Source organism: Hippoglossus hippoglossus, chromosome 18, assembly GCF_009819705.1.
Source record: "Hippoglossus hippoglossus isolate fHipHip1 chromosome 18, fHipHip1.pri, whole genome shotgun sequence".
Taxonomy (NCBI): domain Eukaryota; kingdom Metazoa; phylum Chordata; class Actinopteri; order Pleuronectiformes; family Pleuronectidae; genus Hippoglossus; species Hippoglossus hippoglossus.
The window spans coordinates 12,987,232-13,000,383 of NC_047168.1; the positions used below are offsets into that span (position 1 = coordinate 12,987,232).

Genomic DNA, 13,152 nt, shown 5'->3' on the forward strand with positions numbered 1-13,152 from the left:
CCCTCCCTTTCTCTCCATCCCTCCCTCTTTCTCTCTCTCTCCCTCCCCCTTTCTCACTCTCTCTAGCTGTCAGTGTGGGGGCGGAGCTACGGGAGCCTGGAGGTGTGTGTTTTCGCGGTGTGTTTTCGCGGAAAAAGCCCATTCGGCGGAGAATCGAACCCACGGACTGTCACCGACACACGGAGCCGAACCGGAGCCGCGCTACAAGCGATAGAATCCGTCGTTTGGGTCAAACAGCTGGAAACATCTGGAGGTGCTGTGACATGAGGAACCAGCTGCGGACCTGAGAGAGGACAGCCACTGACATGGCCCACGTAGGCAACGGAGCGAGCGGAGAGGAGGAGGTGGGACCCCCCCATTTATACATTATATACTTTATTCATTTATAGATATGATATATTCAACATCATTGTGTTCCTATATACCCCTACAACATATTGACTCTAAGGACCTTATGATAGTAAATGAATAAGATATAATGTCTATAATGTCAGTGTATAATACTCACTTTATTTATTTATTTATTGTTTTGTGTTTGTGGTTTTATGTTATTTATATCAATTAGGTTTATATATTGTATGATATCATCCCCTGATATCATCCCACATTCATTCTGTTTTCAGTTTATTAGGAACACCAGTCTGGTCCAGTCAGCTGTTTAATACTTTAACCTTCACGGTTCTTCTGGAGGCTACAGTTCGTTTCACTGTAACTCCTGATCCAAACAGATCTATGGATGTGTTTGGATCGATGGATCTGTATCGATCTGTATCGATCTGTTGACCTCTGACTTCGCTGCATTTCACAGTTTCCCTCGCTGCCTTCATTAGCAGCTTATTTTCTTCATCACATGATTCTCTGACAGGGACAGACCATAATGTTCCTGCTGTCTTCAGTTCACTGTCACTCTGCTGCAGACTGCTGACCATTGTATTTAACTACCTGCAGTGTATAATCAGATTTAAGTGAGGCGACACTATCCGTCTTGTGTGTGTGTGTGTGTGTGGGCGGGCTTATGTAAATGACAGATCTGATTTCAGCCACAGACTGTTTTCTCCCCAACAAACACAGGAAACTGAATGAGAGCACCAGGGTTGTTTTCTGCTGCTCGAACCTACATTCAGGTTTATTCTGATGCAGAACGACTGAACGATATGAATAAAATCTTCCGGTTCCACGGTGCTAAGTGAGATCTCTGATATCTTTGAGTAGGATTTAGACGACTGACCCAAAGCTCCAGTGGTTCACTGGATCTATAGATTGACGTGGTTCTATAAGGTTCTAGTGATCCTTCAGTGGAGGTCCATCCACTGCCATTTCAGGATCGTTGAAGAGATGCAAGAGGTTTTCCAGGTTGTCCGATAAATCCTTGCACAAGTGTCTATGGCTTTTAAAAAGGTCTCGAGGACCTTGAGAAGCTGATGTCATTTAGTTTGTCATCAGGGTCAGTAAACATGTCCTAGATGCTTTATGATGTAATTTTAGGAAGTTTGAGCTTTGACGTGGGACCTGATGAGAAGACATGAGTCATGAAGGGTTTTTATTACTTTACAGGAAATGTGTTGTGTTTGCAGAAGCTCTACAGACTGTTGACTCTTCATGTGGACGATGTGGAGTCTGAGTGTTTGGGCTTTTCTGCCTCATGTCAGCTCATCTCCTCTTCTGAGCTCACAGACCCTCCTCTGTCAGCCTCCATGCGTCCGGCTCATCTTATTAAACAGGAATTCAGCTGACTTAGGTTGAGCTGTGAGGGATGTGGGACAAGCTGTGTTTAAATAAAAAACTTAGACACAGTGGAAGGTTTTTGTCCGAACTCACTTCTCAGCAACGCAACAATAAGTAACACAAGCACAGACCGAAGTCGTGTCTCGTCCGTTCTGCTGAGACCGATGAGGATTCATTTGCTCCGACCTTTGACCTTTTGTTGTGACGTCACTCTCTGACTCTTACATAAAGAGTAATTCTTTCTGTTCAAACACCACAGGTATAAATGGAATGTAAAAAACACCCCAAGGGTAAATACAGCACTGCTTCATACAGTTTCCATTGTTGACCAAGGAGCAGCTCAACTCTAAGGAATAAAAACTGCACCTTGCTTATGAGCACTACAGTATAAAAGTCATCCAGACCCGTTGCTACAGATTATAACAAGAACACCTAAAGTGGTTTCAGGTTTATTTGGTTCCCTGAGAAGAATCCAGAGGTTTGGGGGGAATTTAAAAGCTCCCAAAGGCTTGAAGCGCTTGAAGATGCTTTGGATTCCTTAGTGAAATTCCACTAAAATCCCTTAAGGAATTAGTAAGAGCTTAATTTAGGGGCTCAGAAAGCTTAAGATTTTTAGGTTTTAGCATTTTCTTTCTTATATATTGAGAGGATGTGTTGTAGGAAAGGTTTTGTGCATTTAAGGATGATCCATCAGTCAGTGAGGGATTCCTCGGGTGCTTTAAGTGGGTTTTAAGGCTCTTAAATATCTTCAAAGGGTCACAGGAAGAGTTTAAGGTGTTTTTTAATAATGTTTTGAGGTATTTGTATCATTTGACAGGTTTTAATGGTCAGCGAGAGCAGTCTGGACATTTGTTCGGGAGTTTCCAACCCTCCCTCTGTTGTTAACGTGTCCCTTTGGTAATTGGACACAGTGTGTTGGTTCTGACTAATTGATAAGAAGCTGCTGCTGTCACAGGAGAAGCTCCTCTGACTTTGACCTCTCCTTGTGTGTAATAACATACACTGGCTGCTTTTTCCTCAACTCTTGTTTTCATCCTGGAACCAGATTACACTGTTTATTAAGTCACTGGAATATATCATCTGACACCACTCGTCCCTGAGGCAAATGTTTTAAAACTAAAACAACTTTGTTTTAGCTCAGTATCAGAAATCGTCCACATTAACACACCTGAAAACACGTTGCATGACCATTCAGATATGTGGTGTAAACAGGAAGTAGATTGTCTCCTCTGCAGTCGGTTTCTTAGTTACAGAAAATGCTCTGAACGAGGAAGGAACAGCGAGGGTGAAAAGTGAGAGGTGGAATATTTACTGACAGGAAGTGTTAGCAACGCTTTGTATTCACCGCTGGTAGTCGAGTCATGTGACGGATAAGAACCAATTAGGAATAAGCGTAACCATAGCAACAGGGATGAGAGAGCCATAAAAAATGATTGATTAATTAATTAGACAACTTAAGCTTCTCTTCCTGTTTGATATAATGTAAAGAATATTTTATTGTTTTTAACTGTTGATCAAACAACACTAAAGAATTCATGAATTGATCAAGGAAATAATATATATATATACATATTATGTTTTTAATTCATTAATATCTCGAGCATCTTGTTAAGCTCTTCACCTCCTCGACTGCACAGGCTGCAAATCTCAGTTTTCAGTCCATTGTGTTAACGTGCTTCACCGTCTGGTTAAACAACATTCTAGTATAATAACACACAGTGGGGGGGAACGTCACAGAGAGCATCTGTTTGTGTGGGAGAGAGAGAGAGAGAGAGAGAGAGAGAGAGAGAGTGATGAAGTGTGAAGAAGGAGGACGAGTGTTTGTTTGGATTCACACTGATTTATTAAACAATGTTTGTGAGAATCTTCCTCCATCTTTCCTTCCATCCTCCCCCTTTTTATTTGTATCTCTAAATGAATCAGTCGTCGTATCAGCTCTGAAACATGATTGGTTGCTGTGATTCGTCCTGTTCGTACTGACCAATAAAGGATCCCACTCTTTTTATAATTAGCGGGTGTTAAAGTTCCTGAATGTGAGGCCACAGACTTGTTTGAACAGTGACCTCCAGTCCCATATTATCCAATCATCCACCCTGAACTCTGACCTTTGTTGCTCTTTATATGACGCGACCTGAATTCCTCCTTTGCTCAAAATTGCTGCAGCCACTAGAGGGGGCTGTCACTTAAAGGAAAATTCCCGTTTTCGGGCATTTAACACGAAGTCGGTGAATCCTCACTGCTTCTACGTCCTTCATCGTCTGCTCTTTATTGAATGAGATAAATCGTATTTGCAGCAGATCAAATCTTTGAAAACACATTTCATATATAAAATGTGTTATTTTGCAAAGCAGATTGTTGTGTGGACACTCAGCAGTGTGTCTGTCTGGGTCACAGGGTTGTCGTCTGTGTGTGTGACTACAGTGGGTCGATGGCTGCAGCCTGCAGGACGAGTGTGTGCGGCTGCAGCTGTTTGCTATTATGTAAGGAGCCGCTGCTATTATTAGCCTGGCTCCAGAGGCTGTGTGTGTGTTTGTGTGTGGGTGTGTATGTGTGTGTGTGTGTGTGAGAGAAATCAGTGCTGTTGCCTTCAAGTTCACCTGCTGATGCAAAAATAGAACATATGTTGGTTTGTTCATGTCTTTCCATTGTTGTGAGGACTTTCGGGGCCTGGTCCTCACAACGTCAAAGGGCAGTTCAGACTTTACAGTTGGTCATTTAGTTGTGGTGCTTCAGGTTCAGGTGAGGAGCGAGTGAATGTGTGTGACGAACCTCAAGATCCCTCACACCCACTCATGGCCTCTCCAACCTCCTGGAGAGTCGAGTAACGTGACATCACAATCACCCACATTTGCATAACCCCCACCTAGCAGCTAGTCTGCCCCTCACAAAGGATTGGTCCAGCTCATTGTGTTGATAATATTGTTTTCATCTGGAGGTTGAATCTAATCAGTGCTTGTGTGTTTTCTAGGACTGTTTTGAAGATGCCTACGACCGGATACCTGCGTGAGTACAACACACAGATGCATGCTAAGTGTGTGTGCGTCTGTGGGTGTGTGTGTGTGTGTGTGTGGGTGGGTGTAGAGATGATGATCTCTCAGCTGCACATCAGTTCCTGTCTGCCTTCCGTCTCTTTCACTTTTAGTCACTTCCTCCTCTGATAAATGATTTATATTAACATCCCGTGTGTGTGTGCGTGTGCAGCGCGTGTCACATGGACCTGCAGACAGCCATCCAGGAGACTCAGTGTGCTCTCAACCTGGTGCTCAACAACAAGTTCTCTGAGGCCTTGGACCTCCTCAAACCATGGTAACCAGGGCAACATATCTGTGTGTGTCAGTGTGTGCATTTGTGTGTTTGTGTACTTTTGCCAAACCAAACTGCTACCAACTGTTTTTTCTGTTGGCCAATAAAAATCGTCCAATATGAGTCTATTACAGAAATATCCGATTACGATTAATGATAACAAGGTATAATTGTGTGTGTGTCTGTGTGTGTGTGTGTGTGTGCGTGCAGGTGGAAGAAAAGTATGTACCATGCGTTGGGATACAGCAGCATCCTGGTGATGCAGGCGACCATGACGTTTGAGCACAGAGACATCCAGACCGCCATGGGAACCATCAAGGAGGCGTTACAGACCTGTCAGAGGTGAGACACTTCCTACTGGTATATTTAACAGAGTTTAAACTGGTACTGTACTCACTGCACTGCCTCCAGGAAATAGCCACATCCTCATTTTCCACTGACTCTTTGTTCAAACCAAATTAAAACCCTGAATAAACCAGAGCTGCTGCTGGAAAACGATCACTCCGATGCAGGTTAAAAGAGTTTAAAGCTTAATCTTTTTAAATAACAAATAATAAACAACATATTCTGTTGCTCCAGGTTCAGGAAGAAGAACTCAGTGGTTGGATCTCTGTCCAGTCTGATCAGCAAACAGTCCAACCTGCAAGAAGGTCAGCAGGCACATGTCCCGCCCACATGGTTTGATTGACAGCTGCGGTCTGCAGGAAGAGCAGCATGTAGTCATCGTGTTGTGTGTGTTTGTGTGTTTGCAGAGGAGATGCACGCGGAGATCTGCTACGCCGAGTGTCTCCTGCAGAAAGCCACGCTGACGTTTGTCCAGGTACGAAGTCACGTGAAATTACACAAGGAACTTTGGTGCTGTTCCTCAAATGGCCACTAGACGGCAGCTCCTGCTACTCTGAATCATTTTCATTTTATCCAGAAACAAATGTGTTTTGTAAAACGATTCAGACACATTATTAGAAAAAGAAAAGGGCACTTAAGGTAACTAATATTATATTTATTTGAATGGAACTTTAGACTGATGTGATGATTTTACTGAAGATGCTGTGGATAAGATTTTAAGATAATTGATCATTTATAATTATTCTTCTCTTTTCCAGGATGAAAACATGATCAGTTTTATCAAAGGAGGCATCAAGATCCGAACCAGCTACCAAATCTACAAGTGAGCGATTGATTCCAAACATTAAAACATATTATAATAACTTGCTGATTATTCTAATACACAAATGTGTACTGTAGATTCATAGATGTCCACTAAGCCTTGTTCTGAGTTCAGCTCACATACTGTCCCTGTTTTAAATGCAGCTGTAACCAGATGTTCTTGTCTAATTGTGTATGTTCCATGTCGTCCAATAGAGACTGTCAGAACATGCTGAATGTCAATCAGGACCTGGCCGCCCAGTCTGATTCGTTCAGACAGTTTGAGGGCGGAGTCAAGCTCGGCATCGGGTCCTTCAACCTGGTGAGTTGTTTTAAAGCGACTGCTTTGATTGGTTCACCTCCACGTCCCACACAGGAGGAGTTTAAGTGGAACATTAACTGTTTGTTTTTAATAATTTAGTCTGTTAATTTAGTTTAGGTTGACACAGTAACTGCTTTGTTGACAGGATTAGGTGTCATCAGCATATCGGTGAATCACAGATATAAACTTACTCTCTCAGATGCAGTTTAAAGTCAAAATGTGATCAGTCGATATTATCAGTTTCATTATAATGTGTTAATATTCTCTGTCTGTCTCTTTAGATGTTGTCTCTCCTTCCTCAGAGGATTTTGAGGTTGCTGGAGTTTATTGGATTCTCAGGAAACAGGGTCAGTTCAGCCTCCAACTTATTTTCCTTTAGACTTTTAATAAATCCAGTAAAGTGGTGAATATGCCCATAAACCACGGAAAATCTCTTATTGTGAAACTCCTGAACGAAGACTGGTTTTCGTTAACGAGAGATTTGTTTCTGTTTCCGTGCAGGGCTTTGGTTTGTCTCAGTTGAGAGAGGGTGCCTCGGGTCACAGTCTGCGGGCGATCCTCTCCGCTCTGACTCTGCTGTTCTACCACACATACGTTTCTCTAATACTTGGTACGAAAACACACACACTCGACCTTTTCTCACACATTTAACCTGCACCAGAATCTTCTGGCTCCACAGCTGTACCTTGATTTGTGTTGATAAACTCAAAAGTTGTGCATTCTTCCAATCGGAGCCTGTTTGGTACATGTACTGAGTATTCGCAGTCAAACTCTGGTCCTCAGCTAGTTTTTGTGAATGTGATTATGTCTGAAGGTAACATTGTTGATGTTGTGTTTGATAAGGAACCGGGGAGGGGAACCTGGTGGAGGCTGAAGCTCTGTTGGAGCCGTACAAACACAAATACCCCAAAGTAAGTCCACTGAGTCCTCGACTACACAAATGTGTCATTTAGCCCAAATTTAGTCTCATGTGCTGGAAACAGAAAAAAGACTCATGATAACCATCAATTTTAGTGTAAATCTTTGAATTTTAACTGTAGAAACACTGAAAGTGAAACATTAGAGAAGTTGTACAATGATCGTCTCCATCCTTCAGGGATCCATTATCCTCTTCTACTCTGCGCGCATCTCCACACTGCGAGGGAACTTCGAGAAGGTCTGTAAAGCAAATACACACCTTTCTGTTTCTATACTTGTGAGGACCCACACTGACATTACACACTCCCAAACCCTTGGGCTTTGAACATCAGTTATTTTTCAAATGTCTTTTTTTTAAGTCTGAAACTCTCCTTCCTATATTTCCGTCCACACAGAAGCAGCCTCAACGTATTTGTTCTGACTTTTAACCAGAGTTGTGTGTTTCAGGCCCGGGCCAGATACGAGGAGTGTATCAGCAGCCAGCAGGAGTGGAAGCAGATCCACCATCTTTGTTACTGGGAGCTGATGTGGACCCACTCGTACCAGCAGGAGTGGCAGCAGGCGTACCACTACGCTGACCTGCTGTGCAAGGAGAGCCGCTGGTCCAAGGTACATGCACAAACTCAGGACATCGAGAGCCTGGAATTATATTTGTGATAGAAATAAACCTCTGGATAATTAAAGGGTTGAGGTCATTTCTTAAACGTTTGTTGAAAGAGTCGTTTTTAGATCATTTAGATGAGGGACATTCCCAGTTTCTCCACTTTTTCCCCTCTCCAGGCCATCTATGTGTACCAGAAGGCCGCCATCCTCAGTATGATGTCAGAGGAGGAAGTGAAGAAGACGGGGGAGGACGTCGTGGAGCTCTTCAGGTCAGTCTGCCGACATATTTAACTTGAAAACATAAACATTTTCACTTTATCTGTGGTGAAAAGTCTTTGAGAAAGGATGAATCAGCGATGTACAATAATCAATATTGAGATGATTATACAGACGATCAGCGACTGTATATAAAGAGTGTGTGTGTGTGTGTGTGTGTGTGTGTGTGTGTGTGTGTGTGTGTGTGTGTGTGTGTGTGTGTGTGTGTGTGTGTGTGTGTGTGCAGTCAGGTAGAGGGCCTGAAACAGCGCCTGGCAGGGAAATCGATCCCAACTGAGAAATTTGCCGTGAGGAAGTCCAGACGCTACAAAGCTGCTCACCTCGTGCCTCTGGTCATCCCGGCTCTGGTATAAACACACACATACACACACATCTGAATCAAATAAACACCATCAGAAGACTCTGTCATCTGGTGGACAGCTCTAATTGGCCGATCATCAACATGTTTTATATATTCTGAAGTAACACTTTTCTCTGTAGGAGATGATGTACGTTTGGAACGGTTTCACCATCGTGGGAAAAAGACCCGACAGCACTGAGGCTCTGCTGGTGACCATCGAGGCGGCGGAGGAGCAGCTACTCAACAACCCCAGTACGTTCGAAACAACAACAACACCGCTGCTGCTAGCACCAGTGCTACTAATACTGTGCTTAGACTGTAAATCAGGGTTGTTATTATCCTCTTATCGTAAATATGTAAATCTATGGCCTTGTTTGCTGAGATACAACATGACGTGTGTGTCTCTTTTATTCAGACCCATCAGAGTTTCATCCAGACGACAGCTGCCTGGTCCAGATGTTGAAGGGGCTCTGTCTGAAACATCTGGGCAGGTTACTGCAGGCTGAGCTCTGCTTCACACAGGTCCTGTCCAGGTAACGCACACACACACACACACACACACACACACACACACACACACACACACACACACACACACACACACACACACACACACACACACACACACACACACACACACACACACACACACACACACACACACACACACACACACTGTTAATCTTGTGAAGGTGTGAGATGAACTCTGTGTGTGTGTGTGTGTGTGTTTTCAGTGAGAGTCGCATCAGATATGACCACTACCTGGTTCCCTTCACTCTCTATGAGTTGGGTCTATTGTATAAACAACAAGGAGATTTCACCAAGGCTACGTCGTACATTGAAAATGCCAAGTAAGTAAAAATCTTTCGTATAAACTACCTGAAAATATATTTAATATAGCATAATATACACCTTTATATACTTAATCGATCTCTGTATATCTTCATACATATATGTTTGTATAATTGTATGAACCTATATGTACCTTCATATATATTGAGGTCAAACCTGATTAAAGTTCACCTGAGTGGTTTTCCTGAAGTGTGCAGATGTTGTCGAAGTGACAAGACGATCGATATTTGTTTCTCTCTTCCTCAGGATGAACTACAAGGACTACTCCATGGAGTCCAGACTGCACTTTAGGATCCACGCGGCCCTCAGCAGCCTCAAAGGATCACCAGTCGGCACCCCATAATACTCCTGACCGCTGAGTCCTGCAGCCGCAAACATGAATCCAGGGATTCTCCACTCCGCTGTGGCCGCGTCTTAATGAAGCAGCGACGTGTGTCGAGGTTTTCACATGACCACAGGTTGTTTTTTTTATTGCTTATGAAATGTTATCTGTTAACTTATTTATTTTTTTGAAGAATGAGGTTATTTAAGTTTGTGCCTCCGACGTCCGTTTAGTATCTCACAGAGGTTTTTATCGGATGTGCAGATTCATGGTTCTGTTGCTAGGAAACAAATCACGGCCTTAAACTGAAGGTACAACCTTCAGTGTTTTTATGTTAAATCAACACGATGTAACTTTTTCTACCTTAAACCAGCAGCTTGATTAAAGTGAGTTTGATGGTTGAGTGACTGTGAACGTGGAGAAGGTTTCCTGCAGGGGGCGCTGTTGATCTAGACAAGTTACATAGTGTTGATTTAATAGAAGGGGGCAGGAACACAAAAGCTTTATTGTTTTTTTTTTACTTTGCCTTTTTTAAATCTCAAATGATGCCACAACTACACATGATACATAAATGAGTGTTTTTGTGGACACGTCATCACAGCCTTCTCACCAACTGTGGCTTATACACACACACACACACACACACACACACACACACACACACACACACACACACACACACACACACACACACACACACACACACACACGCAAATGGCTGTAAACACACACATTTAGCAGCAGTATAAAGGAATCTGTGCTGTTACTGAGTCAAATAACTTCTCGCTCATTTTCAGGGTCCAGGTGTAGTTTCAGTTTCATCTCTCAGAGGCAGAGCAGCTTATGAGGACGTTTATTTATTTATTTTTCACTCCTGTAGAAATGAAACGTGTCCGTGTGGCTCTTTGTTGACTGAAAGAAAATATTTTATTCACATGACTCAGTTCTGCCTTTGACAAATGTTTGCTTCACTAAAACTACACTCGATCCACATTCACTCAACCTTCTGTCTACAAAGCTCATGAAAGACAGAAGATAGTCGTCGTCCTGTGTCGAGCTGCGAACGTTCCCACTGTTGTGGACGTACGGCGTCTGATTATAAACCGACTAGCCAAGGAAGACAAGGCCTATTTCTATTAAATAATATATATATATATATGTTAAACATCGTCAGTTTATTTATGTACTGATGAATAAAAGAAGCACAATCTATGATATCAATCCCCATCATCCTGCAAATGTGTGTTGGCTTCTTGTAGTTTGATACTATTTACCATGATGTACATGTAATATAATAATATGTAATATTAACACAATGTTGTTGAAAAGATACAGTGGTTTTGTATTTGGTCGGTTTGGAGGATGAACAGATGGAAACGTTTTCATGTCACTGCTGGAAATCTGCTGTTTGAACCACGAGGACGTTCATTTGGTGCATTTGAACTAGTGTGGAGTACTGTGGAGTACTGTGGAGTACTGCGGAGTACTGTGGAGTACTGCGCCTGAAGGTGCTGCTGCTGGTTGTAATACTATAATGTTGTTACCAAATGAAGCGCTTCAGTCTTTTTTCAATCAGAGTCAGGTACAGGGAGACGCAGCCCACGTAGACGATGACGACAGGACGTACGTAAGTCAGACAAAATTCCTTTGTGCGCTAAAGTACAACGTGAAACCAAAACCAACCAGATCAAATGAAACAATGGAACAAACACGTGAAGCTTGGTTCAGACTCTCAGGTTAGAAAACGTCCTTATTTGTATATTAGCTTCCATTTTAAAGACTGGAACGAACGTGGATTTGTTTCAACCCGGAGTTGAATTCAACTTCAATAAGTGCGACAGCGGCAACAATTGGCCTTCTCCCTATAATGAATGTATCAACCTAAAGACCAAATTATATGTGTGTCTTGATGTCTTTTGTTTGTATTTTGTGCCTTTTTGTGTTTTTGAGTGTAAATTTTCTTCATGTGCTCTGAAACTTTACTTCCAAAAAGTAAAATTCACCAAATGCAGTAAATGTTCTGGAGTTTGTTACCGATAAAGTCACAAAAAGTTCTTAAAAGAGTTGTGGCAATAATTCCTATGATGTCCCATTAACTCCAGATATTAAACGATGAAGACAGACACCAGAATCCTCCACAGTGCAATAACACGTGGATTTAGTCGTGTGCAGTGTTAGCTGAGGGTTACGAGTTGTGCCTAAGATTACTAGGATTATATAGTAATAACCCGGAGGCTGCGTAGTCTGAACCAAGATGGCAAAACTTACTTATTCTCACATTGACCCAAAACAGAATCACGTTACAAATACTCTCCTTCAATTCTTACCTCTCACGATAAAGTAGTAAAGTAACTTTTAACATTAGCATGCAACACAGTGTGTTAACGTCAAAATGTTAGCATGTTACTCGCCCCAGTTCATTGCTCGTGTTCATTAACGCCTTCGAGTCACAAAACAAATTTTCAGTCGATCTTTTGAAAAACCAAAAGAATCTTTTAGTAACGCCTCTTTTTTCTTTCTGCAAACATTTTCAATGCGGTTAAAATTCAACGATTTTGGTTTATGCTAATATTTTAGCGTGACGCTTGAAATCAGCATCATATTGTGTTGCGTGCTGCCTCGACTCACAGTTCTTCAGGGACGACGCACCGGTGACGTATGTTTCACACACATTAGCTTTAAGTAAACTGAACATCAATAACCAAAATCTTGGCGTCGTCCTAATAAAGAAATATTCACTTTTCCCAGTTGCAACTTTTTTTCATTGAAGGCTCGTGTGTCATTTGTGCTCATGTCAGTGCCTCTGAGTATCTGTAATGAAACTGTTGTTCTAAAATGGCTTTTCTATATTCTCTCTGCATGTTACTCTGAAATATATTTAATGCTTTTTTTTCTAAGATGAAAATTTATTCTATAGTGTACGTTTCACAGAAGGAAATGATATTACAGGCTTTACGGTTACAGATGATGATCCACAAGGTGCAATAAAATGAAAACGGTCTTTGTTCATCGCTGATCACGGTGTTTTGTCACATGTTTGTGAGTTTGAGTCTTTATTTCTTCATTCTTCAGTTAATTTATAGATTTCTAATGACCACAGAAGAAGTTACTGGTATTTAAACTGTTGTGGTCAGATGTCTTGTCCTTCATACAGTGCAATTTACATTTTGTTAAAGCACTAATCTAGATTTTACAAAGTTTAACTGATTCCACGAAAGGTCTTGAAAAGTTATTCCAAACAAAAAAGATAATAAAAAAAAATAAAAACATGCTAAAGAACTGATTAACAACTCTTAAGTTTAAAAGTTAACTTTACCGTGCATTTTTTATTTGTCCAATGAAATT

At 41.8% G+C, this 13,152-nt stretch overlaps 1 protein-coding gene and 1 long non-coding RNA gene across 2 annotated transcripts; both read left to right on the forward strand.

Moving 5' to 3' along the window:
* The first annotated feature begins 55 nt into the window (after positions 1-55).
* On the forward strand, positions 56-10,468 carry LOC117751862 (tetratricopeptide repeat protein 39B). The gene is made up of 19 exons (XM_034568865.1): positions 56-344; positions 4,694-4,728; positions 4,927-5,031; positions 5,239-5,370; positions 5,608-5,678; positions 5,781-5,848; positions 6,132-6,196; positions 6,391-6,496; positions 6,778-6,843; positions 6,998-7,106; positions 7,340-7,407; positions 7,593-7,652; positions 7,862-8,023; positions 8,195-8,286; positions 8,520-8,640; positions 8,774-8,885; positions 9,049-9,166; positions 9,368-9,484; positions 9,732-10,468. Exons 1-19 carry the CDS (start codon positions 306-308, stop codon positions 9,826-9,828), a joined length of 1,743 nt encoding a protein of 580 aa, XP_034424756.1. The 5' UTR covers positions 56-305; the 3' UTR covers positions 9,829-10,468.
* Positions 10,469-10,487: 19 nt separating this feature from the next.
* Positions 10,488-12,823, forward strand: LOC117751937. Its single transcript, XR_004611937.1, has 2 exons — positions 10,488-12,458; positions 12,537-12,823. It is a non-coding gene; the product is annotated as an uncharacterized LOC117751937 (long non-coding RNA).
* Positions 12,824-13,152: the final 329 nt, after the last annotated feature.